The 19,001-nt window shown below is 50.7% G+C and overlaps 1 protein-coding gene across 1 annotated transcript in view; it reads right to left on the bottom strand.

Moving 5' to 3' along the window:
- The window catches only part of MALRD1 (MAM and LDL receptor class A domain containing 1), a 58,715-nt gene extending 44,616 nt beyond the window's left edge, over positions 1-14,099 (bottom strand). The window contains exons 1-8 of the mRNA XM_061555839.1: positions 13,608-14,099; positions 8,195-8,335; positions 6,631-6,789; positions 4,793-4,898; positions 4,255-4,372; positions 3,255-3,504; positions 1,765-1,952; positions 934-1,167 (exon numbers count right to left, since the gene is read on the bottom strand). Of these exons, the coding sequence (XP_061411823.1) occupies positions 934-1,167; positions 1,765-1,952; positions 3,255-3,504; positions 4,255-4,372; positions 4,793-4,898; positions 6,631-6,789; positions 8,195-8,335; positions 13,608-13,764 (1,353 nt within the window). The 5' untranslated portion in view covers positions 13,765-14,099. The remainder of the gene's footprint in view (positions 1-933; positions 1,168-1,764; positions 1,953-3,254; positions 3,505-4,254; positions 4,373-4,792; positions 4,899-6,630; positions 6,790-8,194; positions 8,336-13,607) is intronic.
- Between the last annotated feature and the right edge of the window lie 4,902 nt (positions 14,100-19,001).

Consider the following 19,001-nt stretch of genomic DNA (forward strand, 5'->3'; position numbering starts at 1 on the left):
GCCACTCCCCCCTGTAGGAGCACGAGCGCACGGCACACAGCACGGAGATCTCCACGCACCCAACAGGTCACCCTTCGCATTTTTTCAGCCTCAAACGTCAAAGCATCTCCCCCCCACCCACCCTTGCCCTTTCTCCCACTTCCACCCACATCACTACCCCAAATGTCCCTCATTAGGCTGGTTATACTTCCCCTACCATTGACTTAGAGGTTTCGTGACTGCAGGAATTCGTAGTCTTTGGGTCTTTCGGTAAAGTCACGTACATAGGTTCAAAGAAAGTAGCAAAAAAATAAGAAAAAACTACGACGTTTCGATCACAACCCAAGCGATCGTCATCAGGAGGAAAGAGGATGACGATCGCTTTTGTTGTGATCGAAATGTCGTATTTTTGTTATTTTTTTGTTAATTTCTTTGAACCTATCTTCGTGACTTTACCAAAAGACCCAAAGAATATGAATTCCCCTACCCTGTCCCCCATTCCCCCCCACATGAAAAATCTTCATCTTTCCCCCGTCGTGATATCCTCACCAGGTTGGGGCAGTGGCGCCCCCCCTCCACCCACCCCCCACCCCCCACCCCCCAACCCCCCACCCCCTTTTTCTGCCACCCCCCTATAAACGACTCGGTTGAATTTTGACTTAAAACTTTCGTGACTGCAGGAATTCATATTCTTGGTTCTTTGGGTAAAGTCACGTAGATAGAAAAGAAAAGAAAAAAATCATTAAATATTTTTTCAATAATAAAACAAACCACGACGTTTCGATCGCAACACAAGCGGCCTTCATCAGGCGGAGAGAGAGAAAAGTCGGTTGAGTCGGGACGCTTCTCCGCGACTGTTGATGAAAAATATTGAACCAACAAAAAAATCACCCGCCCCACCCCCCCACCACTGCCCCCTCTCCCCGTGACGCGCGCGTGGCACAGCGCGCGCACCTGGAAGGGCTGCGTGGCGGCGAGCGTCACGTTGTCGCGCGCCCAGCGGTCGCCGCGGTTGCCGTAGCGCGTCCACAGCAGCTGCCCGCGGCCGTTGCGGTGCGAGCGGCGGTAGACGGCCAGGCGGTAGACATTGCGCCCCCACATGTGGTAGTGCAGGCGCAGGGAGCAGCCCGCCGACTCGGACACCGGCCCGAACGCCCGGCTCATCAGCACCGCGCGGTCGCCAAACGCCTGGTGTGGTGGGGGAGACGGGGGGGGTGGGCAGGGTGGGGGGGGCATCTCTTTCAGATACGTTTTCGAATATTGTACCCGTGTGCGTTGAATTTCTTTCGCACCGTACTATTCTTCATACAATAATTTTTTTTAAGTTTTGCTGGCTGACTGGCTGACTGGCTGGCTGGCAGGATGTCACGTCCAGAAGGAGAGTCGTAAGCAAAAAAAAACCCCCATATATTCAATTAATTAAATATTCATAATTCAGCATTCACCCCTCCCCCTCAAAAGAAGACAGTCTTCTTGTTTCTTTCGGTAAAGTCTTCTCGACAGACCTGTTCTCCACCTGAGGACGGCTGCTTGCGTTGTGGCCGAAACGTCGTGAGAATTATTTTATTATGTTTTATTATTTTATTATTTTATTATTTCCATTCTACGTGACTTTACCGCAAGAACCAAGAAGATGAATCCCTGCAGTCACGAAAGCTTTAAATCGAAAAAGAAGACAGTCGCTTTCACATTCATGTGGATTAGGAATGTCTACAAACAATAGCGCGCAAGAGCAGTCCGTGGCGAGTCTGCCGCTCGCCCCCCCCACGGCTTCGGAGCGCGCACCTGGGGCTCAGAGGCCTCGATGTAGAGGTAGGTGCCGGCGCCGGTGCCGAGCGTGTGGTCCGTGTAGGGCCCCGTGAGCGGTGTGCTCGAGGGGCCGCGCTGCAGCGTCCAGTCGAAGTCGTCCTCGTCGTCGCCCGCCTGCTGCCAGTCGCACAGGCCCGACTCGAAGTCGCACTGCTGCGTCCGATCTGCACGCGAGCCATCATCACCGTCGTCGTCATCGTCGTCATCGTCGTCATCATTACCGCCGTCATCACCATCATTATCGCCACCGCCATCATCGCCGTCATCATCGTCATCATCACCGTCATCATCACCATCATTATCGCCACCGCCATCATCACCGTCATCATCGTCGTCGTCACCATCATCGTCATCACCACCGTCATCATCATCAGCGTCATCATCATCACCGTCATCATCATCACCATCATCATCACTGTCATCATCACCGTCATCATCATCATCACCGCCGTCATCACCATCATTATCGCCTACCGTCATCATCGCCGTCATCATCGTCGTCGTCACCATCATCGTCATCACCACCGTCATCATCATCAGCGTCATCATCATCACCGTCATCATCATCACCGTCATCATTATCACCACCATCACCATCGTCATTACTGTCATCATCATCATCACTGTCATCATCACTGTCATCATCACCGTCATCATCGCCATCATCACCGCCGTCATCACCGCCGTCATCACCATCATTATCGATACCGTCATCATCACCGTCATCATCGTCGTCGTCATCATCATCGTCATCACCGTCATCACCACCGTCATCATCACCATCACCATCATCACCATCATCATTACCACTGTCATCATCATCATCACTGTCATCATCATCATCACCGTCGTCATCACCATCATAATCGCTGTAATCATCATAATCCTCGCTGTCATTATGATCATCTGTCAATGAACATGAACCTCTTGTCAAGGAGCATAAGCCATCAAACGAACTCCGGTCATCCTCACAGCAGCAGCTTTTGGCGAGCCATCGAACAATAACGGTTACTGCATCGCACGCATTCAGATGTGCTTCTAAAACTTTGCATACTTGCATTAATGATTGCACTAGTTTGTCTTGCAGGCGGTGTAGTGGCCCTCACACTGATGTCTTATCAGTGAAAGTGCCCCGCCCCCCCCCCCCCATGAAGATTAGAGAACATTGTTTGAGAGTATTTGGCTGCTCTAAATTGTCACGTGATAAGCCACTTCATTAAGCTATCAAATGTAATGGCCAGGTCACTTCTGCAAAAGAGCCGCAGAGCTCAGGGGGCCTTACCTGGTAAAAAAAAAAAAATTCGTTTATAAGAGAGATCACTCGAAGGGCCCTCGGAAGCAGTTCCGCCACGTCTACTTCCGCGGGCCGATCTCCGCGCGCGTGCATTTTCCTGCAAGTGCCGCCACAGAGGGACGAAGCAGCGGACACGCTCCGGGTGACGTCCGCCCGCCCGCCCGCCCCTCACCGCAGTCCTCCTCGTCGGAGCCGTCACCGCAGTGGTCGGTGAGGTCACAGCGCAGGCGCGCGTCGACGCAGGCGCCGCTCCGCGAGCAGTGGAACGCCGGCGGCTCCGTCGCGGGGCACTCGGCCTTGGGCGGTGGCAGGGCGCACCCCACGAGCGCCAGGTCGTCCACGGCCGTGGCGCCCACGTACCTCCCGAGTTCCAACTTGCGCAGGGACACGCGGAAGGGCCCGGCCCGCCGGCCCAGCCACACCTGACGGAGGGGAGGGGAGGGAGGAGAGGGAGAGGCAGCGGGAAGTCAGTGGAGGTTCAGCTGGAGGGGGACAAAGTGCACCCCAACCCCCTGCCCCACCACTTTGCTCCACTACCCCAAAATAAACTATGTACTCCTATAATGCGAACTGGATGTAAGGTGATTAATGTATTAGGGAACGCATTTTTGTTTATAGAATGCGGAATGTGAATTGGATATAACGCGATTGAGCGAAAGGAACTATGTCGAGCGAGAAGAAATACATAGTTGTATGGCTGCCACGGCTTAGCATCACACAAGGCATTGGGATGCTTCTGGATGCATCGAGATGCGACCCACGCACCTCAGTCTTTGTTCAGCTTGCATACACATCTTGTGTATTATCGCGGACTGTGTTTTATGATATATCATTTATTATAACGCGATTTTTCCATAACGCGGCGTTTTTCGGCAACGCAGCTACTGCACAGTATGAGAACAGACTGTACTACCGGTGGTGTGATGCTGCTGTGTGTATGCTGAACTTCTTTCACACCATACGTAGCCACAACGGTGCTAAATCGGATGTGCGGGGCGGCTCACTCTGATGACAGCGATGACACTGACGATGACGAGAATGATGATGACAATGGCGATGATGAAAGCGAAAATGATGCTGCTGCTGATCAGAATGATGATAACAATGATGACTACGGTGATGAAAACGATGACAATGATGATGACGACCATGCCACGGAGGAGAGACCGTACCTGTGCGTGGAGCCAGCTGCCAGGCTGCTCATACGGCTCGTACCACAGCAATGTCTCGCTCTTGTCCTCGCTCAGCCACAGCTCCATGGGGCCTACAAAGGGCCCGTGCCTGTAATACCTGGAAGGGCATGCAGCGGCATGGTCAGCGAGCAGCTGCAGGGCGTCCTCGGGAAGTGCACGCAGTGCGATTGCGATTCTAATATAACGACAGTGGGGTGGTGGCGGTGGGTGGTGGGAGTGTTTGGTGGAGTGGTGACGGTGAGTGGTGGTGGTGGGTGGTAAGAGTGTTTGTTGGCGTGGTGGTGGTGAGAGTATTTGGTGGTGCTGGTTGGTGGTGAGAGTGTTTGTTGGCGTGGTGGGTGGTGGGAGTGTTTGTTGGGGTGGTGGTGGTGGGTGATGAGAGTGTTTGGTGGTGCTGGTTGGTGGTGAGAGTGTCTGTTGGGGTGGTGCTGGTAGGTGGTGAGAGTGTTTGGTGGGGTGTTGCCGACTTCTCCCTCTCCCTGCGCTGCGATGGGTAGTTTCTCTCTCCGCTCCATACCAGAAGGAGACAGTGCAGTCGGGTCCAGCGCCGTGTAGACACGGGCTCCTGAGCTCTGCCACCCGATTGCCGGAGGTCCCGTTCATGATCACCACCAGCATGTGGCCTAGGGAACACAAATAAAGGTCCCCCACCCCCCGCCCCAGGTAGGCTTAACGTTCTGCTGGGGCAAGTGCTGTGAGTGAGCGCCTATGAAGGCCGGCACGTCTCGCACGGCGGTGTTGTGCCCAGAACCACGCCTGGCTGCCTTCGTTCCCCAAATAGCGATGGCACCAGGTGCTCATTTATGGCTCAGAAAAATCGTGTCCTCGAAATTCTGAGTGCAAATTCACCAGATCAAAGGAGCGTAACCCTGGTGTATGTTAGTGATGGGGGCGGGGGGGGGGGGGTGACCACCTAAACATTAAAACATATACGCACAATTAAATATTCATCTCATTCCCACTTGGAGACGCAGTATATTTAATCCTGCCAATGACAAAATCATTCAGAATATTCTCAGATCTCGGAGGCTAAGCCGGGTTGAGACTGAACAACCGTTGAGACAGGCGATCAACAAGCATCCAGGGTTTGAGCTCAAGGTCTCAGCAAACAAGATACATGATTATTATTATTATCTATAGCCACATTCACCACTTGGGGAAAGGTGTGGGGGGGATAACGGGCAATGGTGGTGGGGGGGGGGGTGTGGGGGGGGTCCATGTGGTTCAACGGCAGTGTCTGGCCGTGCCAGGGTCAGGTGGCGGGGCGGAGTATAAAGGTCACCGAGGAGCCGCGTTCCCCCCTTCCGTGCCGTCGCCGCGCCTCTTATCGGCGAACCTTGGTGCCGGCCTCCGCGCCGCCATCAAATTGCCGCTCATTTCCTAACGAGCCCAAGCATTGAGCTTTTACGATGAGGGTGTTATTGTTATTATTATTATTTGGCGAGAGGTGACGCATTTATCGGTCGGTTACAATCGGTTCCCGGCACATGACGGCGCGGCGCGGGCGCGCGGCGTTGTCGGTGCCCGCGAGAATCGGTTGCTTCTGTCTGGTTTGCGTTGCGTGTAAAGTCAATTAGGGCCGTGTGTTTGCCCGGATGTAACGGGAGCGAACTGCAAGCGGATATGGATTTCTCGCGACGACTTTCTCCAATGACACTCGCTGGCCTAGTTTCACTCGACAACAAAAATGTGATACTTCAACAACAACAACACCGTTAACAACGGTGACAATGGAGGCGCTGTTACCACCACAGCGGTTAACTTGGGGAATTGTGACATAACGATAGTGATTGAACAGAAACAGGGTAGATCTTAAGTGAAGTTGTTGCATATATATTTGCGCAGCGAACTGGCATTAAAATCTTTGATAGTAGGAGTCAAATCCTAGGAATTGTTACACATCTCGTACCGAAGTCCCTACACTTGTATAAGTTGAAGGTGTATCGATTCACCCCTGACGACATTCCACGCGGTTACGCAGGGATAAACGTGGCTACCCACAGACAAGCACGGGGTAACAGGACAAATTCCTCACGAGTGGCAGAGCGCTCCCCCCCCCTCTCAAGACATTCCCTATCACCCCGCGGACAATGGGAAGAATTCCATCGGCAGATCCGATGGCATGGCTATCACAAAGTGCACAGGCGGTGCACCTGCGCAGGGGGCACAGCTGCCAGGTCAGGGTCGGGGAACATTTGCATGGTGGCGGGTGGCGGCGGGGTGGGGGGGAGGATTGGTGGGGGATCGACTGGGGTCGAAGATAACTGGACTTGCGGGTAGGTAAAAGGGCCGGGGGATCAGAGGGAATTCCTCCGAGCGTTGGCGGCGAGCCGCCCCTCCTCTGCGTGACTCCACCTGCGCTCGAGTTGGTGGTGTGGTCCAGCAGAGGGCTCATGTTGCGCACGCGGGGGCCGAGCTGGTCCCACGTCTCCCTGGTCCAGGCGAAGCTCTCCTTGGACTGGCCCCCTTCCCAGCCGCACCACCCACGCGAATCCTCCAGGCTGCACTCCAGCGCTTAAAAGGGGACACGGAACACAATCACGCAGAGACGCAGGTTAAGATTCCCCCGTGTAGCCTTCAAGTTCGAGTTCATGTATTAGGTATAGCCCTGTGAGCCATTCGGCTCTTGAATCAGAGGAACTTCCTTGGCAGACTGTTGGGACAAGTACTATTTTTATGACTTTTTTATTTTACCAGGCAATGCCCACTGAGCTATATAGCTCTTTTTTTCAGAAGCGACCTGGCCACAAATGATAGCTCAACAAAGTGGCTCATCATGTGGAAATTTATAGCAGCGTGATGTTGATCCTAAATGTGGAGAGAAAATCCCAGAGACAAATCCACGTGACCACGGGGAGAGGGAACATGCAAACTCCAAATATACAGATGTTAGGGTTGGGATCGATCCCACGACCTTCTTTATACCACGTAAGGTAGTTAAAATCTCGCCACTATGGCGCCGGCCTTCATAGATGCTCGCCACCGTGGCGAGCATCTATGAAGGCCGGCTCGGCACACGAGGGGGTGGGTGGCCAGCACCATGCCTGGTCACCTTTGTCTCCATGGTGGCGATGTTTACACACCGCACTGGGTACTCATTTTGAGGCTGAGTCGACCTAGGGCAGAGGTCGACAACCGGTGGCTCTGGAGTCGCATGCGGCTCTGTATGGACAGCTTCGTAACATTATTTATTGACGATCACCATCTCGTATCCACCACACGGTGCATTGCGGCTTTCAATACATAACATTCTTTTTTTACGAATTCGAAGAAAAAAAATGGCTCTTCTTATTTTTGGTTGCCGACCCCTGACCTAGGAGAAGGCCCAGCATCAGTTCGGATAATCGTCACTGGCGTGGACCACGAGCGGGAATCACACTTGGGTCACCGGGTTCGGAGCGCAGCAGGCGAACCACTACACTACCGCCCTGTGTGTATCCTTGCCGAACCCCAGGCTTCATGGGACGTCCAGCTTAAGCCGACTCGAGTTCACACCTGGCAGTTCACTGGCACTGCTTCAAACGAGCTTGGCTGCTGACGAGACATTGAATGTCAAAGCCGTTCTACAGTTTCATATTCTTAGGTTTTTTCGGTAAAGTCACGTAGGTAAAACATTTAAATTAATAAAAGTAAAAAAAAATCACGATGTTTTGGAGGCAACACAATCTTCCGTCTTCAGGTGGAACCGTCACAGCACGATAGCTGTATCAAGAGAGAGAAATTCCAAGGAAACAGTCCTTGTATATATACTGGTTGAGGGTGGGAGGAGCCAAGGTAGGCCCTGAATATATATATATTTTTACAGTTTGCTTGTGTTTAACCCATGCTGAAATTATGCAATCACAGTATGCCGTGGGTTGTGTAAAAAAAAAACCTTTATACAGTCTATAGGGTTACCACAGGCTCACTCTAGGCTTACCACAGTTGGTCGTGTTGTAGCTCAAGGATGGATGATGGTCTTGTTGTGGGGAGAGGTTGCAGCAGGTCACGAGGTCTTCAAACTCACCGCCTCGATGCTCCTCCTCTTCCTCCGAGGGGGGTGTCGAGCCCCCAATGCTCTCTAAAAATGTTACGTGCAGCAATGAGGTGTTCCAATTTTTGTTCATATATTTAACAATGAGGATAAAACTAACACAATAACGTACGACTGCATACTCTTTGGTTCTTTCGGTAAAGTCACGTAGGTATAAAAGAAGATAAATCACGACGTTTCTGGCGCAACACAAGCGTCCATCATCAGGTGAGAAAGCATGGTCTGCTGCTGAGGCAGACTGTTCTAAAAGGTTTGAAATGGGTGTAGCCCAAGGGTCATAAAGATGTGGGCGGGGCTAGTGATGTTAATGTGAGAAATTAGCATGTAAATGTAAGATAGGAGAGCGGCCTCCTCGACGAGGGCACGGAAGTGGCTATGTTAATGTGAGAGATTAGCATGATGTTAATGTGAGATCGAAGAGTGGCCTTCCACGAGGCAAGGGCGTCAACGCAAGAGAACCACCGCAACAGTGGCCATGCCAGTGAGACACACAGCTCATAACACAGTACGACTGCACTTTGTGAATTCTCTGCCAGATAGACTCCTCACGGCCATGCTGGTCGTAGTTTTTTTTTTTACCATTCTTCACCACGTTCATCAATAATGTGAGTTGGTAAAAGTGGAGGCCCGGGACCGGTTCGGGTATCGCTTGCCACTGATGTTCACCGTGACTGGGAGGAATCTAACTCATGGGACTGGTTTCATAGCATGGTGCGGTCGCAACAACAAGCCACAGCCGCTTGCCTTTCATGTTCCATTTATGAAGATGTCAGATGTTCTGATCATTAGACCACCAGTGTCTCTGAGGAGGAGGAATGTCAAAGCCAGGGCGCTGTGGTGGCGAGATGTTAACTACCTCGCCTGGTATGCAGGAGGTTGTGGTTTCGATCCTGACCCTTACGCCTGTAGTTCTGGAGTTTGCATATTCTCGCTCCCCTTGGCCGTGTGGATTTTATCTGAGTTCTCCAGTTTTTCCCTCCACATCTAGAAACATGCGTTTAGAATATTGGTCTGCTGCTATAAATTTCCACATGATAAGCCACTTCGTTGAGCTATCAATTATGGCCAGGTCCCTTTTGAAAAAGAGCTATATAGCTCAGTGGGCCTTACCTGGTAAAATAAAACTAGTTTAGTTTAGGGGGTGTAACGATGTTTGCGAGGTGTTCATTCTGGACGTCGGCATTGTTCCACACTGTTCACCAGCATTCTTTCATATCTGAGTGAGATTCTAGGATGGGTGACAACAGTGCCATCCCCAGAAGGGGGTCGGTGGCGAGGTGCATCGTCGGAGTCTTGGCTGATGATGGGTATTGAGGTGTATTCATATTCTTAGGTTTTTTAGGTAAAGTCACGTAGGTAAAAAATTAAATGAAAATTAATAAAAGTAAAACTAAAATAAAATAAAAATCACGACGTTTCGCAGGCAACACAAGCTTCCGTCTTCAGGTGGAACCGTCACAGCACGATAGCTGTATCAAGTGAGAGAAATTCCAAGAAAACAGTCCTTGTATATGAAGTACCGGTGAAGACACTTGACGCCGAGGTTGAGGCACACGTATATTTATTTAACACAACTCGTTCGTGGCATACAGCACTGGAGGGGGTATCGGCCCCCTCACCCGACTAGCTAAGGATACACTTCCTAGCTAATCCTAGCCTGCCTCTTAGTCCTCCACTAATGGGCTAGGGGAGGCTGTCTGGCCCGACACTGGTAAGTCGGGCCCGGTACCCGGAGTCCCAGACCAGCTCTTACAAGAGCACCGGCTCTGGCTCTCGGGACCACGCCGCTGGCTCAGTCCTGTTCGGCCCTGATAAGGACATCGAACGAGGGGAGTCCAGGGCTCTGTCTAAGACGTCTTCAGTCTTCTCTGGTTAGCTTTTAACATAACTGCCTCGAGCCCCTATAACGTCCCCTTTTATACCCAACCCCTCCTTGAGGGGTGGGGCCCCGGGGGATCATAACGCCGAACCAGCCCCCCCCAGGGTGTCTGGCTCGGACGTCGCAGAGGGCATCTCCCCGTGCACACACGTAGCCCCGCCCACTGTGTTTGTTTCCCATAAACTGCCATGCATAACGGGCCCTCTCTTTAACACCCCTACATATATATACTGGTTGAGGGTGCGAGGAGCCAAGGTAGGCCCTGGATATTATTATTGTGAGGTTCGTTGCGGCTGAAGCACGCTGTTAGGAATGAGCTTTTATTGTGCAGACTGGTTGAACTCGGAGGTTCCAAGAGTTGTTAAGGTACGGCTGATGTACCTACGTGACTTTACCGAAAAAACCCTAAGAATATGAATCCTTGCAGTCACGAAAGCTTCAAATTAGGCATTGAGATGGTTGACGTTGGCAAGAATACTCGTCAACTCCCTTGCTGCTGGCCTGTCCACTGTAATGACAGCAAACTTTTTTTACGGCAATCTGGTACGTTATGGAGGCCAGAATTAACGTCTAATGGACGTTAATTCTGATGTTCTGGAAGGGCCTCCTCGACCGTCTCCCTACATCAATCCGAATTAGACCAGCGTAGATGAGAAGCGTTCATACAGCGGTGGGTTAACAAAAGGCTGTTACACTATTATTGCAGCTGAATTCTGGCACGGCTATAATCCAGTTTATATATGCTATAGTTAAGACTCTCAAAACTTGGGTTGAAGATGTTTTTTTAAACTATTATTATCTGGAGGTCTTGGCGGAGGGCGGTATGCTCGATCGAAAATTTTAATCGATGTTTGGACAATTCGTTTTTGCAGGCAGTTTCTGAAGAGTTGTGACGCTAAAGCAAAAAAGCGGTTACCACGATGTTTGAAAAAATTGTCAAAAGGGGAAAAAAATCGATTATCGATAAAAAATGAACTATTTCAATGTACATGACCAGGCAGTATGGAACCCGAAATCAGCCTCTCAGAGATATGATACAGCATTGTATCTCCAATAACAGCCAAGTTATATACAGTACGATACAACGGCAAGCTCCTTAATGACGGAAAAGTGGTAGTAAAAAACGGTACACAATTTGGGGAAAACTTGGCCCTGGTTTTTCAGTTGATGCGGGCTACCAGATCCTTTCGCTACGAATTGAGAAAATGAAAGAGGAAGATCGACGGGAAAGGGTGTTGACAAAGGAGAAGCGCCAGGAGACAGACGAGGCCTGCGGTAGCCGACTACGGGGGAGGCCAAAATGCGCAACTTTAAATAAATATTACTTAAATAGAATTGTTATAACAACACTAATTTTGATTAATTTTCATTATTAACTATTTGATTATTCAAAATTACTAAGGTCACCTTTCATTTATTCTCTGAAGGAGCATTTTGCTTCTCCATGGAAGAATGGAGAAGCATGAATTTTGTACATTTTTTGAATGATTGTTATTAAACATTTTGATTCTAATGATTCTACCAGGTCTTTTCATTCTGTGAAATGAATATGTGATTGGTATAATTGTACTCTCCATTTTGCTTCGTTCTACTACAAAGTTTAAAGTATTTTTTTATATATAGATATAATTACTTTTAATATTTTATAATTATAAGAGAGTTTCAATATAATATTCTGAACATCTGCAGTTTTAGTTAGACGTTGAATATTTTCAAGTGAATTTTATGCTAAATTTCAGCTTTCCAACGCCTCCTTTTTAAGACGTGTTTCTCCTACAACATCAAGAGTGCAGCGCCACATTAAATACGCACTACAATGACAATAGTTTAAAGCGATTTGAAGCATGTTTTATTTTCAAAATGGAAATATGGTTTTGGGGGGAAGGGGCAAAGCTTTGTGACGTCATATTTGAGGGGGGTGTGACTTTTTGTGACGCCGTGTGACCAGGGGGGGGAGGGGGAGGTCAAAAATCGGTCAAACTCGCGTGACGTCATTTATGGAGGCAATGATTTTGTTCCTAATTGATAATTAAAAGAAACACCACAATATGAACAAGAGCCGCAATGCATTGTGGTGGTGAATACGAGACGGCGACTCCTTCATAAAGAACGTCACGAAGCAGTCACTTCAAGCAGCAGTTTCGTGGAAGACATTTTTTTCACGATCCAGGGGGTGGGGGGGGGAGGGTCATCATTGGGTCTTTCCCCCTTTTCAAAGAAGCTCTCCAGCGACGTTTGTTTTGTACTCATTGTGGCTACTAGGGCTTAGCAGCTTGTGGGCTTACTAACACTGACTTAGACAAGTGCCCAGTGCGGGAAAGAGGCGCGGACGGCAGTTGTAAATAATAAAACAGATTTGAAGCTTTCGTGACTGCAATGATTCATATTCTTAGGTTTTTTCGGTAAAGTCACGTAGGTAAAAACATTAAAAAGTAAAATAAAATAAAAATCACGACGTTTCGGAGGCAACACAAGCTTCCGTCTTCAGGTGGTACCGTTACAGCCACGACAGCTGTATCAAGTAAATGAGAGATTGCAGGAGCTACCACTCCGTTTGTACCACCTGAAGACGGAAGCTTGTGTTGCCTCCGAAACGTCGATCTTTATTTATTTTACCTTTTAATGTTTTTACCTACGTGACTTTACCGAAAAAACCTAAGAACATATAATAATAAAACAATGGGGGCGGGTTCCACGCGCGGACTCACCGCTCTCACCTCCTCCTGCTGTGCGGCCCGGTTCCTAACAGGCCACGGGCCGGTACCGGTCCGTGGCCCGGGGGTTGGGGACAGAGGTCGCAACCGGGTACCCGATACCCGTACCCTACCCGATACCCGGCTACCAGTACCCGGGTACGGGTACCCGTTTATGACCCTGGTGCGGCCGTGAGCCACTGGTGAGTCACCGTTTGTCACTCATTTCCCAACGTCTTGTCTCTTCTCACAATTCAAGTTCCTAGAATCAACCCACCCGCGTCTGCAACATGGCTTCATCCCAGAGGTCGCAATCGGGTACCCGATACCCTACCCGATACCTGGCCGGGTACGGGTAACCGGGTAGGGTACGGGTACCCGTTTGCTACCCTGGTGCGGCCGGGTACGGGTAAGGAATCAAAACCCGTTTGCGACCTCTGGTTGGGGACTCCTGAGTCTGAAAGAGCCGCGTGCGGCTCCACAGCCCGGCTCATCACGTTGATGGCGTCGTGTTGAGGGGTGGACGGGGGGGGGGCAGACAGGAGTGGGGGAGGGGGGGTCACGGGGTGGAGTCACGGGGGGGGGGGGGTCACGGGGTGGGTCACGGGGGTGGGGTCACGGGGGGGGGGTCACGGGGGGGCTCACGGGGTGAGGTCACGGGGGGGGTCACGGAGGGGGGGTCACGGGGGGGTCACGGGGGACAGGGGGTGGGGCAGAGAAGGGATACCGTTCTGCTTTTGAGGGGTTGTGCTGCTCCATCGCTCAGGGGTCCAGGGAAGAGGCGGAGAATGAGACGGAGGATGAGACGGAGGGGGGCCCCTTGCCTGCAGAGAGGTAGCGGCAGCCAGCAGCAAGCAAACCACCACCACCACCATCCGCTTCATGGCGTCCTGGCCACCACCACCAACCACCACACCCACCCACCGCCGGGCAGCTCTGTGGACAATGTCTCTTCAGACGCTTCTCTCTCAACGTCGTCTTCTTCTTCGAGAGACACAGACGGCGCCCGAGTGCCGTCTCAGCGGGGAGACGAGGAGCATTCACGCGACGAAAGAGCCCTCCCCGTGACCTTCGCCTGCACCGTGTCTGCCCATGACGCCCGACATGGACGCCTACACCTGCTGTTACTGCCACCTGGGGAAGCAGAATGCTCGCGGTCGGTTAAACAACTGCAGTCGGATCTAACCGTGGGGAACATTCACTCGGTGTGCCGTGGGCGTGGGTGGTGTGTGGTGGCGGTGATGGTGGTGACGGTGGTGGTTGGTTAATGATCAACCACGGGGTGACATTGACAGAGCTTTGAATCCCTTGCACGGAGCCATAGCTGTGTAATCTTAGATGAGATAGCGAAGTCCCGCGGTGCGAGTGAGAGCTGTTGAATTCTTCACCCGTGCAGCGTGGGGGTTCGTGTGTGCCACAATTATCGTGTTTACGCAGCGTGCTTTAGTGGATACGACGGGGTGTTCACGTCGCATTCGCGCTCATCGCATGGAGGAATAGGGGGCGGGGTGGTTGGAAACCGGTTACCGATTTGCCTGCAAATCCTGAATGTACATGTTGAACATTAAAACATTTTTAGTTTACTCTGAAACGAAACGAGCTCTGCAGGCGTAATGTTTAGCAACAATGGACTTACAATCCAGAGGTCACCGGTTCGATTCTATCCCCCGGTGATAATTTTCTTAAATCCCTACCCCCGCCGACTCTATCGATTGGCAGATGGCGTGTGGTGGGGTAAAGTGTGGGCCACGGTGGGGAGACGTGAAATACCTCGCCTGGTAAACAGGAGGGCGTGGGTTCGAACCCGACTCTGACGCCTGCTGTAAATGTGGAGTCTGCGCGTCTTTCTCCCCCGTGGTCATGCAGTTTTCCCCTCCACATTTAGAGTCAACATCACGCGTTTAGAGCATTTGGTTGCTAATTAATGTCCGCGCGATGGCAAACCACTTTCTTGACCTATCATTTGTGGCCAGGTCGCTTCTGAAAAAGAGCTGTGCAGCTCAGGGGGTAAAATAAAATAAACTTTAATTTTTTATCATCTTCAGTCGAACAGAAAACCAACTTCCCCCGAGAGCTCCATCTCGTCGGAGGCCCTTCCGCCAGCAGCGACGTGAGCCGGCTATTGGAGGGCTGCCGACTCCACTTTGTAACTGAGAAACGAGAGAGCACGTATCACGTGACGACCCATGCCGCCGTGTGGTTAGTACCTTCCTCGCGTGCGGTTTTTCGCTTATCAACTCCGATGTAGCGCCACCCATCACCCCCCCCCCCCACCCACCCACTCGGGATCTGGAGTCAAAGACTCAGGACTAACACGGCACCGGTTACTGGCGGAGTCCGTGGTGACGGGGGGGGGGGGGGCACGTGCCCCCCCAATGATCCTGATCGAAATCCCTAATTTCGATCGGATCATTGGGGTTTATTAGTAATAAATCGGCATTTTGCGACCCCCACTGCCACTGTGTAGCATATTATTACGTGCCAGGGACTCTATGAGATGATAGGGCAATTGTCTGATTCCATTATTGGCAATAAGTAACGGCAAAGCGGTTATAAGTGACTCACAGAATTGTGCGCAGGTGCATATACAGTGCACGACTTCACTGAAGGCAAACACCTTCAGCGAGCGCGATGCCGATCACACAACACGATTCGAATTCGACCCTCGATCGATGGCTGCGCCATCGCCGCACACGCGCCGAATAAAAAGCAAGGGATAAGTCCTTACTTGATAATTGATTTTTTACCCTTTTATCTGGCAACAAAACGCCTTTTGGCGTCATCTGGTCCAACACCATGTGAGACTAGGCTCTAAGGAAAGCTGTCTCGGGTGTGGACCAATCAACTTCAAGGACAGTGCATACATTATCAGAGTTATGTTTTTTGTTTGCATTACGACTGCAGGTATTGTGGTCTATGCAAACATGACTCCTTGTAAAAAAAGGTGTCAGTTTTGTTGCCAGATAAAAGGGTAAACAATCAATTATCATATTTTTTCTTCTGGCAAATGAGGTTTCAATGGTGTAAGTCCTTGCTTACTAACAACTCCTTACTTACTAATAACTCCTATCATTTTTCATTGCTGGAGGGGTTGCCCCCCCCCCCTACCTGAAAATCCTGGCTTCGCCATTGGCACCGGTGCACGTTTGGCGTTGCCATACGAGGTACATTAAACACCGGGACGTTGTGTGAAGACAGATCGAAACGCGATGCCACAATACGGAAGCGCTCCATGTCATTGCGTAGCTGGCGTGAGGTCACATTGCCAAAATAAAAAAAAACTGGTGATTCTAAACATTTATCAAACGTAATCCTCATCAGGCCCCATGCTATTCTTGGTTCTTTCGGTAAAGTCACCTAGAAGGGAATAATAAAATAATAAAAACAATAAAATTCTCACGACGTTTCGACTGCAACACAAGCAATTTATCAAATTTTCTTGCTGTGTTTGTCACACCTGATGACGATTGCTTGTGTTGCAGTCGAAACGTCGTGAGAATTGTATTGATTTATATTTGTATGATTTTATTGTTTCCCTTCTACGTGACTTTACTGAAAGAACCAAGAATATGAATCCCTGCAGTCACGAAAGCTTTAAATCAAAATTTAGGCCCCATGATGTCAAACAAGTCTCTAAATCGCATTATCCACTCTTGTCGCTCGGACCTCTCTATGCACTATGAAGGGGCGTTGCCCGAAACGTCGCCTATTATATATCGTTTGGCATTGCAAGGTCAGAGTGTTATTGACAAATGTGTTGAGCTTAACATATATTATTTGTGCTTTTGGTGCACTGACAACGCAGTAGCATCACCAAATAATGCGTTACATGTACATTACAGTTACATGTTTTTGTTCTGGATGAGTCAGTCGGTTTATTCAGGGGGGGCGATTGGTTTCGTGGTTCCCCTCGAGCCCCCCCTTCAGTAACCCCCCCCTGACCCCACCCCCCCCCTGAGGAACCAACCAACCAGTGGAGCGAAATCTGCGCCCTCAGACTCGACTACACTGACACGCGAAATAAAAGTTAATTTATTCTCCCGGTTACGTAGACTCGTAGAGGGACTTCGGTTCATTTTAGTTACCGCATTTATTACAACAGCAGGTTGTTTTTTTTACGTACAATAGTTCATGAAGAGCGATCTACAGCGAATAGAGAAATGTTGAGCAATTTTGTATATATATGTAACCCATCAAATACAGTCGGTTCTCATTTAGCTAGGGTGAAGGAGTGGCTTGGGATCAATTAAAAACACGGAGGATGAAAAAATACAAAGAACCCCCGTATAGCCTTAACAGACTGTAGGGGCAAGTGCCGTTAGCGAGCACCTTTAAAGGCCGGCACGCCAGGGGACAGGTGGCCTACACCACACCTGGCCGCCTTTGTCTCCCTAGCGGCGATGTTTACACACCGCCACCAGGTACTAATTTCAGGCTGAGTCGACCTAGGGTAGGCCCAGGACCGGTTCCGACAATCGTCACTGGTGTTGGCCATTGAGTGGGTGAATCGAACCCGGGTCGCCAGGTTCGTAGCGCAGCGCGCTAACCGCTACACCACCGCTCCCTGGACGATGCGAAACACACACGCGCACACACTTGGGGCTGTACGAGAATTATTGCCGACGTCGAACGGTTGGAGAATACGTAGCAGGAAGTCGTCGTCCGTGTGGTATCGTTGATCGCTCGACGACGAGTCGAGAGCGTGCTGCGCCACGTGGCCTCCGAGGAGCGACTTGACGACCCGTGACGGCGACGTGGGCAGCAGCCAATGGGAGCCAGCGCGCGTTGCGCCAAGCTCCAAGCAAGCGCGGTTGGCTAATTCGTCACCCGCGGATGATGGAGAGAGTGTGCGTTGGGGAGCGGTAGTGTAGCGGTTAGCGCGCTGCTCTACTAACCTGGCGACCCGGGTTCGATTCCCGCTCACGGCCAACATAAGTGACGATTATCTGAACCGGTCCTGGGCCCTCCCCTAGGTCGACTCAGCCTCAAATGAGTACCTGGTGCGGTGTGTAAACATCGCCACTGGGGCGACAAAGGCGTGGGGTTGGCCACCCCACCCCCTCGTGTGCCGTGCCGGCCTTCATAGGTGCTCGCTAACAGCACTTGCCCCTACAGTTTGTTAAGGCTATACGGGGGATCTTTATCTTTGTGTGGTACCGTGTGTCACCGATTCATGGACAGCAACCGTGCATCGGCACAGAGTACTATAAGCAAAACCAGTGCACACGTGAGGGGCCGTCCATAGATGACGTCACGCAATTTTGGACGATTTTTGACCCCTCCTCTCGCCACACGGCGTCACAAAAAGTTACACCCCCCCCTCAAATATGACGTCACAAAGTTCTGCCCCACCCCCCCCTCAAAACCATATTTCCATTTTAAAAATAAAACATGCTTCAAATCGCTTTAAACTATTGTCATTGTAGTGCGTATTTAATGTGGCGCTGCACTCTGATGTTGTAGGAGAAAACATCAAAAAGTATTTTTAATTAAGTAGAACGTGTTGTCTATATTTATTTAAAGTTGCGCATTTTGATGTGACGTCACATTTCTCAACCCCCCCCCTCCTCGTCACACATCGTCACAAATGTCTGACCCCCCCCCCACCCCCTAGGTGCGTGACGTCATCTATGGACGGCCCCTGACGGCAATATTGACAGTACACATTGATGTGAGCCCGTCGCTCAATACTAACCCCGCCCGTTGGCTATCGTTCCAACAGTCCCGTAACAATACGCCACGGCGCAATTATGTTGTTGTTTATCTCGTTTCCACTCCCTCGTGTGTATTGTTTCTCTTTTCACGTAGATGAGCTACATCGGCCTAGATGGAACATTAGCGTGCGATTCGTATGACGCGTCGGTCATTCTCACGATTCGACGATGCACGTATTTTTATTTGTTGTTTATCTCGATGTATCGATGCAACTTTCATGGTCGTGGTTATAGACACCTTCGGTCAGAGCCGGCCCTAGACCTTTGGGGGCCCTAAGCAAAATTTGGTTGGAGGCCCCTTTGATGTATGATTTTTTTCACCCACTCGCTAGCAGTGACTCTAGGGGGCCCTCTGCTGGCCACGGGGCCCTTTGCAATTGCAAGGGTCGCTTAGTGGCTGGGCCGGC

The sequence above is a fragment of the Lethenteron reissneri genome, chromosome 21, assembly GCF_015708825.2.
Source record: "Lethenteron reissneri isolate LAM-NWPU_2019-01 chromosome 21, ASM1570882v1, whole genome shotgun sequence".
NCBI lineage: Eukaryota > Metazoa > Chordata > Hyperoartia > Petromyzontiformes > Petromyzontidae > Lethenteron > Lethenteron reissneri.